The sequence below is a fragment of the Psittacula echo genome, assembly GCF_963264785.1.
Source record: "Psittacula echo genome assembly, chromosome: 14".
Lineage (NCBI taxonomy): Eukaryota > Metazoa > Chordata > Aves > Psittaciformes > Psittacidae > Psittacula > Psittacula echo.
This window is the reverse complement of record NC_137750.1, coordinates 4,557,034-4,572,488: the sequence shown is the minus strand read 5'-3', so window position 1 is coordinate 4,572,488 and position 15,455 is coordinate 4,557,034. Positions and strand designations below refer to the sequence as shown.

The following is a 15,455-nucleotide window of genomic DNA, read 5'->3' as shown; positions in this document are numbered from 1 at the left end:
TCCACACTGTAAAGCTACAGGAGGGACCGTAGTTGTAATTATGTTCCTACAGGGCCCTGCTCTATTCTTTCCTACGTTTGAGAAAGCTCAGAGTGTTTCTACTTAGTAAAGAGATTCCTCCAGTATTCTCCCAACCAACCCTAAACCCCACACCACACTCCTTCAGTCTCTCCTGACCTGTCATTCTGCCATATCCTTCCACCTCCAGCTTTCCCAAATCAAGGTTTTAGGCAGCCTCAATCAATCAGACAGCATTCTCAGCACTGGGGGGGGGCATTCAGACCTTTTCATTCTTGCAGAGAATAGGTGAGAATAGAAGGATTTAACTCACTCTCAGCATCAACAGCGCGAGGGTTGCTTCCATGCAGGACACTGCATTCCCAAAGCCGTTATCTCCCTCTACTGGTGACTTTCTGTGCACTTACCGCACATGGCAAGTCCGAAATGACTTTGGTGGCTTGGCGTGAACAGGAAGCACATGGCAACAGAAGATAAGTTTAAAAGTCAGGCTATAATGTTGGAAGTTTAAGTTTTACTTTAGATAGGAAGAGTTCTGTTTTCAGCCTGTTATTCTGGTCAAGAGGTGAGGGAAAGGGAGAGCTGGATGAAGGAAACAGAGCCAGCAATGTGCAAATGGCCAGGGCACTGATGGGGGTTGCAAGGTTGCCTTCTTCTTGGTTTTATTCTCCTTTATGTGGTAGGTTTTTAATGTATCTTCAAATGGTAACAGCTTTCTCAGAGTGGGATGTAAAACGTGCCCAGCCTGAGCTGCTTCAGGCCATCACTTTGAGGTTTTTCCTACTTCATCATAGTATGAAGATCCCCCTCTTCTATTTCCCCATCTGCCCACCAGAACTCATTCATGAGTGATTATCACATGTTCAAAACTTCACTAAGATTACGCATAGATGGAAGCAAACCACTTAGAGAAGCTTATGAGCTCCAATACTAGCGTCTGGGCTGGGAATTAACCACCTTAACATGAGATCAAGGCAGCAGGAGGTGTAAAGAAACACTTAACCAAGACACAGGAACCTTCTCACTTCGAAAGCCATCATGTGCCAGGATTATGGAGAAGTTCCCAGGTCACAGGCACATGTTGGCTCATGGAGACCCAGCTCTCTGGCAGGGTCCATTGTGCTGTACACTAAGACTTGAACTCAAGCCTCCAGAGTTAACACAAAGCGAATCCATTGAAGCTTCTTAGTTTTTATCACCTCATCCATAATAACTCTTCTAAGGCTAAAGGAAAGCACAATATGGGGAAAACAAAATGAAGGGGGGGAAAAAAGAAGAGACTGATTGCATTTAAGAATTTAAATCATTTTATTGCTTTACCTGCCATTAGGACAATCTATAACAAAAGGAATATAATATAATATATTAGCACATACAGTAAATCAGACTTATATAGTCAGGTAACAATACAAAAATGGTCCTCTGGTTGACTATAGCTTTCTAGGGCAATAGACTTCATCAATTCGCTAAAGGTGGACTAGCAAAGAATTACTTCTAAAGCCCTGAATGTTAGCTAAGGCAAAACTATGCCAATTGTGGTTTCAAATATATTTCAATTGCACACAAAGGTAAAGCTATAACTGTGGTTAATATTTAACTCAGACTTAGCTGATTTATCTTAAAATCTTGTAGGTAAAACTACAAAAGGGAGTAACCAGCAAGCTAAAAAGATGCAGTAGTGAAACCTGGTTAGAAAGCCTTATATAAAAAAAATGTGCCTTTTGTTGTGGAGCTCTAATTGGTTTACATCAGTTTTCGTGCTTTACAGTAACACAAAGAACACATTTGAACAAAAAACCTGGATAGAGTCAAAACTTAAGGAAAGTTTAACCAAAAAGAAAAGGAACCAAAAAGGTCGGTTTTGCTTTTTCCTTAAGGGCTGTGGCTGAAATGCTCTACTCAAGGTCTCCTGAATAGAGGACTCAAATCACAAGTGTTTAAATCCCATTATTGGGTTTTCAGGTTCAGAAACAGCCTGAAACCTTCTGTAAAGGCTTGATGCCCTCAGTATTGTTTTGCATCAATTCCCAGACTCTTGATTATCGACATGCCTTGGAGAGTCTGGAATTGGAATCCATCCGACCTCAGAAAGGAACTCAAATGAGGGCTCCATCGTTAGAAGTAGTTGCACAACAAATGCAGAACTGCTTGCTGTCACTCCCAAATACAAACCTACGCTACTTTATATAAATTACAGTTTAAAGGAAACCTTAAAAATTGCCTACCGTTACTGAACCGTGGAATTCCGTAAAAACTTTGGGGAAGTATTGGTGTGCACAGAGTAATGGAACACAAAGCTGGTAAATACTGAAATACATTTAAGACTCCGCAACATATTGAACTTGGAAAGAAAGAAGAGTGTGAAATATGCATCATGTTATATTCCATCAGCAAGGAAAGAGAATGCACCTTCTGTGTTTAAACTAGATTTATCAGTAACCATTTAAAAAGGATTCATTCACTGATTTAAAAACTTAAAATAACTGAGTGGTGCAGGAAAGGTAAAACATTCACCTTATGTTCTCTACCAACAACAATGACATCTATATAGACCACCAATCTCATTACCTGCAGCTGGTGCTGGCTGTAAAGACTCCACATTTCTTTTCCCTGGTAACAAAGGGTTCACCTGAACTGATGATGTCTGAACAAGTCAACTGAGGAATACACAAAGCAAGCAAAAGTCACCGGGGAAATAAAACGTTGGCTTCCAATTCCTACACCAACCTAAGCACTAGAACATTACTCACAGCTGGACAGCTGCACCATTCTTACACCAACCTATGTACTACAGATCAAAGTCAGACACTTAATGTCACATTTGGTTCTTGCCACTTTGAACAGGAAGAGTCGTAAATGGCTGAAGAAAGAAAATCAGTTGCGGCAAGTCAGCAAATGAAGAAACAACTGCAGCAGTTCACCAGAAACTAGTAACCTTGAAAGCTTTGCTTTACACTTGACAGGAACATAACTAAGCAACCTTAACCCAGCAGACACAGGAACAATTATACTGTTAAATTCCAACTGTGGCTTTCTTAGCAGCTGATGCCTCACGACTGAACCCAGGATTACAGTACCCAGAGAGTTAAAAAAAGAAGAAACCCCCAAGCCCCAAGAAGCTCAATTACAAGGGCAGTTCTCATGTGAAAACAAATACAGCAGATGATGAACACAGCCTTAAAATCTGTCCAACAGTTTGAGAAACTCCTTTAAAAGCACTTTTCCCCCCCTCTGCTGTTACCTCCTTACTCTATGGCAATGAGCACAGTGCTAGGAGGGCTCTCCCTCGCTGAAGCAAGGCTGCATTAGCCCGAGTTGGACACTGTTGAAGAGAAGCCGTAAGAGCAAACATCTTCATAAAACTTGTGTTCTATTCATTTAATGGGACAGAGAGCACAGAACCAATATGCTCCAAATTAAAAATAGTGCCAGATAAGCAATTTTTTTGTTATTTTTCTCTTTTTTAAACAGACAGGAAGCTGCAAATGCCAGTGGCAATGTGGCTCTGCACAAGGGTAATAAAGCAGTCTGCATTCGTGAAGCATGTTTTGGGTAGGGAGGAAGGTTTCAGACAGACAGTGATACAAAACTGTTGTACTGCTGGATGTTGCGCTTGAGAATATCCGAGCAGGGCCCCAGGACACGCTCAAACCGGGGTCGATCGAGCTTTACACATTTCAAGAGGCCACGAGCAACCACGGTGGCAGCACGAGGACGGTTCATCAGCAGAGCTATTTCACCTACAGCAACAGGAGAGCATGAACAGATTAAAACCAATGTGCCAAAGAGCCAAAGAAATTACCCTGCTGTGTTTCAAGCTGCTGTAGAATACCCTGTTATAAACTGTTACATTATACCCCAAACTCCTCCATGAGCACACACATCCAGTCCTTATCTGTGATCCAAAAATAGATCAATATGCACTAGACAAGGGATTAGTTCCATGTTCCATGGAAGTTCCATAGAAGTTCTAAGTTCCATAGAAGATTATCTCAAAGTCTTCACAAGTGACTATAACAGAATCATAGCCTTTTTCTTTGCCAACATATATAAGCTTTTTCAAGCCAAAGCAACTTACAGACCATGTAACTTTTAGCTGAGTAAAAACACATTCAACGGAAGGAGAAAACCCCCTGATCTGCACTTGTGAGACTGTATCCAGAGCACCACACTGTTTCAGGGTCCCCAGTACAAGGTGCTGCCAAAGCAGAGCAAGTCCAGCAGTGCCACCCAGATGGTTGAGGACTGCAGCACAAAGAGATGCTGAAAGAGCTGTGTTAGTTGGCCTGAAGAAAAGGCAGCTGAGGGAGGAATCTTATTGCTGTCTTGTAACAAGAGATTATAAAGACAAGACCAGGCTGCCTTCTGCATAGTGAAAGGCAAAGAGAAAGCAACAAGTTGCAGAACAGGAAATTCTTGTCGGGCATAAAGAAAAACTCTTCACAACCAGGCTGGTTAAACAGTGAGAGGCTGTGGGATCTCCACCCCTGGAGACACAAGAGACTCAAGCGGACACAGCCCTGAGCAGTGTGATGCAATTTCAAAGGAGGCCCCTTCTAAATGAAAGCACTCTAGAACAATCATTTCTGTGATCCCCACACACACCTGAAAGCCAAGTGACTGACACTCACCTGACGCTGAGTGAAACCACAAGAGGCAGCCAAAACAGTAATCAAGCAAATCCATCCCATCACTATCATGCACAGCCATCACCCACACAGCACAGGTAGAACAGTGACAGTTGTGTGAGTAACCATCGTGGGCACTACATAACTCACCAAAATAGTCTGAAGGTGCCAGTCTGCCCACTTCAACAAATTCCTCATTCTCTGACCGACGCTGTAGCACTGCAGCTGTGCCCTTCAATAAATCACAGCAATTAAACAACCGGAATTCCCAGCATCACTTAAAAAACACTGAATTCCACATGGAATCAGCTGCTCTGCAGAAATAACTGTTAGGATGGCTCAGCCTAGGAACCACGTCACAGTCCTTGCCCAATTTACCAGACTGCTCTTTAAGAACAGCTGGTCCTCCCTCATCTTGAAGTATAAATGTCTTGGGCAGTTACATACCCATAGCACTGACTTCTTCCTGGTTTTCCTCATGACAGCAAGAATATTACAGTCTGATAGGCAAAAAACCACCACAACAAAACAGAAGACAGTGATACCACTAGCAAGACATCACTAGCTATCTAGAACAGGTCTCTACTCTTCTGTAAAAGATACACGGATTTCAGCCAGAAACTTGTTTTCTCCTACAAGCACTATTTGTAAAAATAGCAATATTAAATATACGCTTCTGCATGTCCAGCAAGATTATATTCCTTTAGGAATTCTCTAAAAGTGCATCTTCCATTCCATACTTTCCTCCAAGTGTCTATTTAGGGGCAGAATAAGCTATGTTAAGAATAAAAAAAGTAAAGTTTGAGCTTTCAATTGGAGCTCACTTACCTCCAGGATAATGAAGAACTCATCTCCCGGCTCTCCCTGCACCACAATCTTTTGCCCATCCTCAAACTGTACTGGCTCCAGTGCATCAGCTACAGTGAGACGCTCCCACTTGTCCAGAGATTCTATAGAGTTAATAGTTCATTAACAGAACAAAACACAAACATGTTTTTTGCTCTCTCTTTACAGAGAGGTCAGCTGATTTCTGGCTACATTTGTATATCAGATAAAGACCTGAATTAAGAGTTGATTTGGAATGATGCAGAAAGGCAGTATAGGCTTTGCAGTCAGTCTTAATGGATGACTGCAATAGCCTGTCATCATAACGATGCTGGGTAACAGCTTTATTGCAGGGTGGCCATTTATTCCACTCCAGAACAAAAATCTAGTCACTTACCCAATATAGATACTTTACTAAGGAATTCCTCATACATCTTTCTCTTTCTCAAAGTGCTTCCCTAAAAGAGAAACAAAACCCAGTTTTCTTTCTACTTCACATTTTACATGAGGCTTCAAATAAATCAAGACAAACTAAGCAGACACACCACATCCTGTCTCAGACCCCAAACCCACAAGATTGTGTTTTAATTATTTCAGAGCTGAGCAACCTTCATAAAGTACTTAGGATTTATTGCAGCCTTAACGTTCATTTCTGAAATACATTCTAACCAGAACTCACAATACCTGTTAACTTAGTTACAACTGCTGTTCACACACACTACTTACACATAGCAAGCTAAGAACAGAGCAGAATCAAAACATCTGGCAAGTTAACCAGTAGGTATTACATTTTTAGTCCAGTTTAAGGCTGTATTGGTATTGTTTGTATGCAAGGCTCCCCCTTGCCCCATGCCTGATAAATGTATGCTGAGTGATTTGCTTTACAACTACAAAAGAGATAGCAGGACCTTGAATAAATAACTCCAGCAAAGGACAGGCACAGGTAGAAGGTCAGAAATGACCAGTATAAGTTGAGTGAACAGTAAAACCAGAAGCATAATTCCAGGTTATACACCCAGCTACCTGAGTCAATGGCATAAGCCACACATCAGCTAGAGGTATACTTGCCATCAGGATCCTTCTGTAGCTATCTCTGTCAATGCCCCACAACTTCACATTTGTCTTTGCTTTGACAGTTGCAGCTCGGGGAGTTCCATATATAAGGGCCAGTTCTCCAAAGCTTCCACCCTCACCAACACTGGTTGCCCACTCGCTGTTCACATAAACCTGAAAGGCAGAGCACAGTGGTAAGCCAAGACCCACAGTGTGTCGTGAGCTGGTCAGAGACAACACAAAGCTCCTGCTGCCCTGTATGACCTTTACAGCAAAGGAAATTCTCATGTCTGTGCAGTCAGAGTTCACCATTTCAGGGCTTCCTCAACTCTTCACAGCCAGCCCCAGTCCCAGCCACAATTTCTACTTTCACTGACAAATGGACTCTCTCGTATATCACATCTATCTTGTATATCTCGTATATCACATGCACTGAGACCCTTTGATAGGAAATAAAATCCGCACAAAGTCTCTGTCAGAGAAAGCCATGGATTAGTTTGACTGAAAAATCAAAGCCTGGTCATTCTTAAAGCCTGTCCCACACCCCAACTGGACTCCACCCTGCACTTGTAAAGCATTAGTATTGCACTGATGTCCAAAGTGTTCATTTTGAAACTCAGCACAACCCACAGTCTGCACAGCCAGACTGAGACATCAAGGAGCAAAGGGGCTCCAAAGCAAAATATGCTTCTACAATAAGAAATTATGATGAGAAAAGCTGCTAAAGGAAGGGTCTGTACAAATATCAGACTATTCTGCTGAGAATGAACGTATCATTAATAGGCTACCAAAAATGCTTACATCCATTTCTCCTTGATCAACAACATAGAAGTTATCACCTTCATCACCTACAGAAGAAGAAATTGAATACACATTAAAAAGAGTAAAGTTAAGCAAACATTCACATTCCACAGAGCTGGCACCTCTGTCTACTTTGATGCTTAGAATCTAATAAGGTTGACAGAGATGAATCTCTGCACAGTGTGCAGGGTGAAATTTCATTGTGCTGACCTTGCACTCTGCTCAGTCCTGTGAGAGGACATCTACTGGTATGTGGAAGATCAGCAGCATTTCCAGGATCCCTGGAAAGGTGGACCAGGTCCATAAACTGACATAAGGTGTGCCACAGAGCCATCAAAGGACAATCTTTCCAATAGATAACACATACAACGAAGCCACACCTTCCTACAATCGCTCCACTCCTCACTGCAGTACAAGCTGTACTTCAGGTAACAGAACAAAGGGTCACTGCAGCCAGACAATGGCTTTATTTTCAAAGCAAACCCCAAAACTAATAAGAGCATTAGGCCAAAGCCCACTCACCACCTTCAACATACTCATCAGTAAAAACACTGTCACTTGCCTTGCTGTATGACAGTCTCTCCTGCAATGTAGGTGACGGGGAACATGGCATCAAAGATGTCACTGAAGAGAAGGAGACCAAAATTAGACAAACTCCTGGACAACTGCCATGCACATGTTCATCCATCTGCACCTCCAACGCACCAGTACTCCTCCCATTACCCTGTATGGTTACAGTGACTGTCGTAAAGAGGCCGTGCAGCTCTGTACATTATAACACTTTATAAAGATCTTTTCCTACCTTCTCTCATTATCATCAAGATGGGCAAACAGCACATTCTTCTCAATAGCTTTTGCCAAAGCAGCCATAGTCTTATAATCTTTTGGAATAACCTAGGACAGAATCAGAAAATTAACAAATTAATTTTTCCAAGAACAATTTCTGCATTCCCCAGGGTAAATAAACTATTTAAGTTGCTACGAAACACTGGCTGTTTCTTTCAAGCGCTACAGATCTAAACCCAAACACAGTCAATGCCTACAGCCAATTTGGGCAGGAGGTAAATAAAACCTTGTATTATTTTATGCACCTGTAAAAGCATCACCCCTTGTTTGTAAGTTTTTCTGCAAGAGCACAAGTTATCTGTTCAACTTGTTCTCCTATGAATAGCTCAATGTAATGTTGTTGCAGCTGTGGAATAACTGGAAGCACTTTGGTTTTATATATAATATACAAATATATGGACATCTAAATATATGTAACTTCAAAGGAAACAGGTCTGAGCTATGCATAAATGGTTTACCTGCATGGCAATTTATTCTAACCTCCAATTAAACAGCTAGACACAGGTCTGCTTTTTGCAGTTACCATAAGATTTAACAGGCTGCAATTTAATACACTGGGTAGAAGGTGGTCTTTGATAAACTCTTGGACTGTAGATGCTATTAATGGCACTGTTTAAAAGTCAGAGCACCTTTCTAACATAAGATGCAGCATCCTCTTCTGTATAGACTTCAGCACTGATGGCCCCACGCCGCCTTCGACCCTTAACCACAGGGTTCATAGGAGGAGGAGGGGAGATTTCATCCTCCCGTGAGTCTGAGCGAGAACCAGACTTCTGTTGATTCAACAACTGCTTTGTTTCCTCCTAAACAGGAAGGAAGACATGTTTGTGTCACATCATCCAGTACAGAAAAAGGTTATTATATATCACATTCCAAGTTAGCCTGCCAATGCAAGGGAGCTTCCTGTGTACTGTTAGTCCCACATTAAGGAAACAGGACACTACAGTAATCAAGATCAAAGGCCTTTCAAAACAGATGGTAGATATGCCTTTCACTCATAACATTCATATCACAATGGTATTTATTTTAATAAGTCACATGAAGAGTTTCATAAATTAAGAAGTATAAATAAATTGACTCTGCTTTCCACTGGTGCATTCAGCTGGCAATGAAGACATTCTGCAAATGCTAAAGACCTTTTCCCACTGTAAACCTATCAGCTCCCCCTCAGCTGCGAGGTGTTGAGCCTTGTTTGACGGGAAAGACAGAAGAGGAATTCCTCAGAAACCCATGTTACATGAGAAGCTTTTGAAACAAGGTCAAGTCATGGACCAACTGGATACTCAATAACCAACAGTTATTTTGGGAGGAAGAAATATGAACACTGCCTACAGAAGAGCTGGAGGAAGGATGCTGGAGGCCAAAAAGCAGAGTTCTTTCCATAAACCCCAGATTTGCCAGCTTTGCACATTTCCTTATTTCCCTCAGTTACCTGCAGTGCTGTCTTGTACTGTACAAGACTAGTGTACTTACGGTAAAATGAAGTCTAACTAGACACACAGACATCTGATTCTTCTGTGTACCAGAAGATTCACTTTAATCAACTACAATCAGATTAAAAACAACATAAAAGCCAACCTTGGAGCCAGAGCATTTGCATCACAGCAGCACAAATGACTTTCCCAGCATTAAGGAAACAGGATTTTTGGGCCATGCCTTAAAAGAACAAGGAGTCATCTGTTCCCTGGGAGCTCTCTGGAAAGCTGGGTTTGTCCCAGTGTCCTTGATGAAGCTGTCCCTGCCACACTGCTGCCTGGCTGCCACGCTCCACTCCGGAGGTGCACAGAGGCTATGTATAACAACAGTGCTTTGAGGAAAGGGACATCAGATAACCATTACAGCGAGGGTACATTTTACACCTCTCAGATAGCCAAAGAGCAAGCACTGATCCATCGAGTTACATTTCACTTCCTGCTTTTGGCCCATTGAGAAAATAGTGCCACATTTCAAAATGATGGGAGCAAAACAGATTTAAAATCTTGTGGCTCCCTCCTGGTTTTAAAGAAGCAGTCTGAGATGAAGTTAGAAATAGCTGGAGCAGTCCTAAGTGTTCAGTTTAAGCTGCCTCTACAAAGTGGGCAACGTCACCAACCACAGAAACATACTGTTCATTCACATAGAGATACTTAACCCATTAAAAAAAAAGTGATACTTTAAATAAGTGAACACCAGCTGCTATATTCTTCCTAGTATCACATAAAATGTAAAGTACTGAGATCCTGTGGCTTTCAGAGATCGCAGCACTTCACAAGGAGCTGTGTGTACCAAAAGAGTTCAACAAGAGACTCATCAGGTAACAGCCCATTCAAAGAACCTGCACTAACAGAAAGAACACAACTGGTAACTTTTGCCTGAGCTGAGATTTCATAGAATCATAGAATAGTTAGGGTTGGAAAGGACCTTAAGATCATCCAGTTCCAACCCCCCTGCCATGGGCAGGGACACCTCACACTAAACCATGCCACCCAAGGCCTCATCCAACCTGGCCTTGAACATCGCCAAGGATGGAGCATTCACAACCTCCCTGGGCAACCCATTCCAGCGCCTCACCACCCTAACAGCAAAGAATTTCTTCCTTATCTCCAATCTAAACTTCCCCTGTTTAAGTTTGAATCCGTTACCCCTTGTCCTGTCACTACAGTCCCTGATGAATAGTCCATCTCCAGCATTTAACATTACTATATTAAATAGAAGCATGTAATGGGCAGAGAAACTAGTTACAGATGGGTAAGACAATGTATTATCTTAAAATACACCAGGTATTCTAAGTAGACTACATACACACTCATCAAGAGAAAGATTATCCCTAATGAGACAAATCTCCCTATATTCACATTGCACGTTGCAAGGCAACACTATGCCATGGAGTAAATGACATACTAAAGTCTCATTGTTTTCATAGCAGTCGCTTTTAATGTATTTCTCTTCTTAAAATAAATCTTTATGATTTATGATACTAAACCACCACCAGATCAGAGAAAAATAGCACTAGGAGCTGAAGAAAGCAGCAGTTGTTATTCTCACTCACCCTCAAATTTAGCCAGTGGTTATAAGTGAGAAAATGTATTTGTTCTGGTTTAGAAGTGAAAAAGCTGTGTTTAAATTAACCACAAAATGGACAAAGACACTCATTTTGCTCCATGCTGATCAGTATAACCATGACCAGGATGTTAAAAAGGTTTAGTACTAAAGTTAGCCTTTTTATTTCACCCATGTCTTGATCCTGGTCTTTCAGCTGAGGAAGCAGTTCAAAGTTTTCAGTGTCAGTGACCACTAACTGTAAATCCTACTCTTCTTGACAGGTAAGAAACAACTATTAAGTCAATTATTACAAGTAAGGGATAGCCAAGTGTTGAGACTTCACACACTCACATTTCAGTTCATCAGCTACTGACGACCTTCCCAATTCCAGAATGATGTTTTACACTGTATGCTCTAGCACCCTGTGACTCTTATCACACCAGAAATGGTCTCAGTTTCTTCTGAGTAATAAGAATGCAATCTTTATCAGATCTCCCCGTATCTTAAAAACCCCAACACTCAGAAACTAAAAAGCAATGTTAAAAGCTTTGCCATAATTCACATTGCACAGTGCATCCTTCCTGACTCCCATGTTTGGCAAATGAAATGCTCAGGAAAACAGGAAAACACTCAGCCATGTATCTGCGGAGACAAAGTGGGTAGTGGGGAGCAGGTACAGTGCCTAGATGACAGTCACACTTCATCATTCCAGCTTTCTATAAAGCCTAATATGCACCAAACTGCATTGCACACAATATTTGAAACACACACTTACTCCAGTGGACAGCCATGTCCAATATCCAAGATTCATCTGGCAGGCTCTAATAATGATCTCTACATGAAATTGCCATAGCTCAAGCTACATTACACAGCCAAGCACAGCACTGGATGGCTATTAGCTTTTAGTATGCACTGGTGCTGCACAGCAAAAAGAACAGAGGCCTTGGTACATCACAAGCAGACAAAATAAAAGCATTAATACAATCAATGCGCAGTAACTAGATTCCTGTAGCAGCTTTCATAACTCAGCAGAAGACACCTGAATTCCTGCAGCACCTACAATGGGCTCAGAGACAGTTCATTTCCATGTTTCTGAACATGAATTCAAAAGCGTGTTTAAACGTCTTCAACATATTTTAGTAACATGACAGTGAATCAGCTCTGTGTGTGTGCGCGCTGCGGAAGAGATGACTTGTCAGGATAACTAGAGAGAAAATAGCAACCTCGCCTCAGTTTCCTTCCAAATTCAATCTTAAATACCATACCTCAACCTCAACTTTTATCCAGTCAAACAGATTTAGAAAGCGGATTGAAAAGTTGCTGGGCTTTATTACAGATGCAGCAGACATTACTTCTGGAAGGTGAAGCAGAATCTGTTTCAATCATTTCTGCTCTACCAGAGCTAAGCTTTGGGTTAGAGCTGGTTAATAACAGCACTTCACATTTATGCTTTCCAGACACAGATGTCAGGAGTTTGCTAATGTAGCACAGGATGTCCACTCTTCTGGTACTTAACAGCTACTGAGGTGCTGTGTTACCTGGTTAAACCAAGATCAAGGCAACCATGCTGTGGTTTCACTTGTAGCTGTCGCTGCACCAGTGGGCACACATAACCCATGCCAACACAACTCAGAATAAAAGACCCTAACCAAAACCGTAAGAGGAATTCAAAGAGAAGCACATTATCTAACCAGTTTTATTTTCAGTTTCCCTGTGGGCTGCCTGAGCACAGACACAGCCTATCTGCACCAGAGTAAAACCATCAAGAGCTATTCAACTCCAGAATACACGTGATTTAAGCTCAGAGCTAGACTTGCCCTGCTAAAAACAAATACAGCTTCCTTTAATTTTAAATCCTGCATGTTGACCGTAAGTCCACTAGAAAAAAACATCCAAATACTCCAATTTTATATCCTAAAGCGTGGACTGGTTTACAGTTTATTCCAAGTCCAGTATACTTTGTGAAGTTTTGTATATCAACACTTGTGGTGATGTTTTAAAGCAATTAATCTATCAAAACCTCAGAATCCAAGGTAGGGAAGGAGGCACAGTAACAGGCAGGGACAGTGGAGTCTTACGACCCTGATCACTACCTAGTTTGCTGCTGGTTTCTCTCTGAAACTACACAAAAAAAGTCAGACATATTACAGAGCCGTTGGCACTTAATAAACAAAATGCTCCTCAAATACATTGTAAGCTCTAGGTTAATATGCACCATTTGGTCCCAGAAAATGCTCTCCATTCCCAGCACTCTAGGATGCTTTCAACAACAAAAAGAAAAACACCAAGGAGACCTTGAGGACAAACGCAAGAGGGACAGCAAAGCCTAACGCCAACACCGAACTCCCAAGAGAATCTCTCCTGGAGATTTGGAATGCAAATACTCCTGTTTGACTTCAGCTTGGGCTGGGTATTGACCTGCTATTCTGTGCTTACCTGAATTACTGTAAACCATTGTCTCAATAAAAGAACTCAAATGCCTATCCCCAGTGTCTAATCAAGGTCAAATGCCACAGCTGTCATCTAACTACAGCCATGATCGTGTATGCTATCTATTAGCTTCTGCAATTAAGCATTAGATTGGGATTACATCTGCATGCAAGCTGGGTAAGTCTCTTTGTCAGCTTATGCTTTGTTATCACAGAAGTGCTTTTACACTGTCATCAGCTGGCATAAACTGGAAAATAGGATTTGTCTTCCAAAAGCATCAGTCTCTATTTCAAACAGCTGATACGAACACTGGTCAAATCTGATGCTCAGCCTCCAAATCCCAGAGATGATGTAAAATCAGGTTGCTTCCCTCACCTTCCCCGCCTCGCTCTGTATTTTTACCTTCTCCAATCGTTCAAAGTATTCCCTGAGGAATCCCATGGGTCTTTCAGGTCTCACTGTGCATAACTGTACAATGCAATCCTTCAGGAGTTGCTGGATGCTGTGTTTTTGGACATAAAGTTCACATTCCCGAAGACTACGCTCCTCCTCACTGCTGCTGCTAGAAGCTGCCATTGCTGGAGAGAAGAGAAAGAGAAGGTTAAGTAAGTAGAGGAAATAAATGTGCTGCCACCCAATACAGTCAGGCATATCATGCTGCATTACCTTACTGATATCACACCATAAAACTACCTTTATCTGCAAGACTAAGCTAAACCATGGAAGTAAAAGCTATGAACTCATTTAGTACCTGGAAAGGGATAAAAAATCTGGATGCTCTCCAGCCACAGGCACTAAAGAATTCGACTGAGCTGGAAAAGCTTCTACAACTTGAGCCCTGTGAATGCTCAAAATCAGGGAAGCTTCCACCTGAACTTTCTGCTATTAAACCCAGTATTCCGTACGGCTGGAGGCTCGCTTCACACTGCTGTATGGTCTGTACGGGGTCATGGGGATGATGGCCAAGAGAGCGGTGGGTGGGAGCTGGGAATCTGAGAGGCCAGTATGAAAAGTATTAGGAGGTGGTTGAAGCCAAATGCCAAGGCAGAGTCCACTACCGGAAGTTATGGAATTAGGAGACCTAAAAAATACTCTCCAGCTCAAACTGGTTCATACTTCGTAAGTATCGCCACGGATACACTGCAATCCCAAAACTATTTCTCTAACTGTAAATAATGAAGGGCACATCTTTAAACACATCTGTTATGATGCCAGGGTTCTTGAGCAGGTTTTTCCTCCCTCATTCAGGTTTGTATTGGGTTTGCATGGCAAAGGTTTGGTAGCTGGGGGGCCTCAGGGGTGCCTTCTATGGGGGGCTACTAGAAGCTTAAACTATGTCCAGTGAAGCCAACACCAGCCAGCTCGAAGATGGACCTGCTGATGGCTAAGGTTGAGCCCATCAGTGACAGGAAAAAAAATGGGGCAAGAGCAACTGCAGCCAGAGAATATCTGAGAGGGAAGGAACAGTTCTGCAGCCCTCAAGGCTGGTGAAGAAGGAGGAAGGAAGTGCTCCAAGCACCAGGGCAGAGATTCCCCTGCAGCCCATGATAACACAGGCTATGTCTTGGACCACGGAGGCCCGTAGTGGAGCAGATATCCACATGCAGCCTGTGAAGGACCCCATGATGGAACAGGAGGATGCCTGGAGGAGGCTGTGATCCTGTGGGAAGCCCATGCTGGAGCAGGCTCCTGGCAGGACCTGTGGCTCTGTGGAGCCCACAATGAAGCAGGTTTGCTGCAGGACTTGTGACCCCACAGGGGAAGCGGTGGGCGTTTTGCTTCTGAAGGGAAGGGGGCCCACTCTGGAGCACCTCATGAAGAACTGCAGCACAT

At 42.4% G+C, this 15,455-nt stretch overlaps 1 protein-coding gene across 2 annotated transcripts in view; it reads right to left on the bottom strand.

Moving 5' to 3' along the window:
• Positions 1 to 1,307: 1,307 nt before the first annotated feature.
• Positions 1,308 to 15,455, bottom strand: part of PRKAR1A (protein kinase cAMP-dependent type I regulatory subunit alpha) — a 15,860-nt gene continuing 1,712 nt past the window's right edge. For both annotated transcript variants that reach the window (XM_080629646.1, XM_080629647.1), the window contains 10 exons: positions 14,025 to 14,200; positions 8,801 to 8,974; positions 8,128 to 8,219; positions 7,888 to 7,949; positions 7,326 to 7,372; positions 6,540 to 6,698; positions 5,869 to 5,929; positions 5,475 to 5,596; positions 4,797 to 4,878; positions 1,308 to 3,758 (listed from right to left, as the gene is read on the bottom strand). In XM_080629646.1, the coding sequence (XP_080485772.1) occupies positions 3,586 to 3,758; positions 4,797 to 4,878; positions 5,475 to 5,596; positions 5,869 to 5,929; positions 6,540 to 6,698; positions 7,326 to 7,372; positions 7,888 to 7,949; positions 8,128 to 8,219; positions 8,801 to 8,974; positions 14,025 to 14,198 (1,146 nt within the window). In that variant the 5' untranslated portion in view covers positions 14,199 to 14,200 and the 3' untranslated portion in view covers positions 1,308 to 3,585. The remainder of the gene's footprint in view (positions 3,759 to 4,796; positions 4,879 to 5,474; positions 5,597 to 5,868; positions 5,930 to 6,539; positions 6,699 to 7,325; positions 7,373 to 7,887; positions 7,950 to 8,127; positions 8,220 to 8,800; positions 8,975 to 14,024; positions 14,201 to 15,455) is intronic.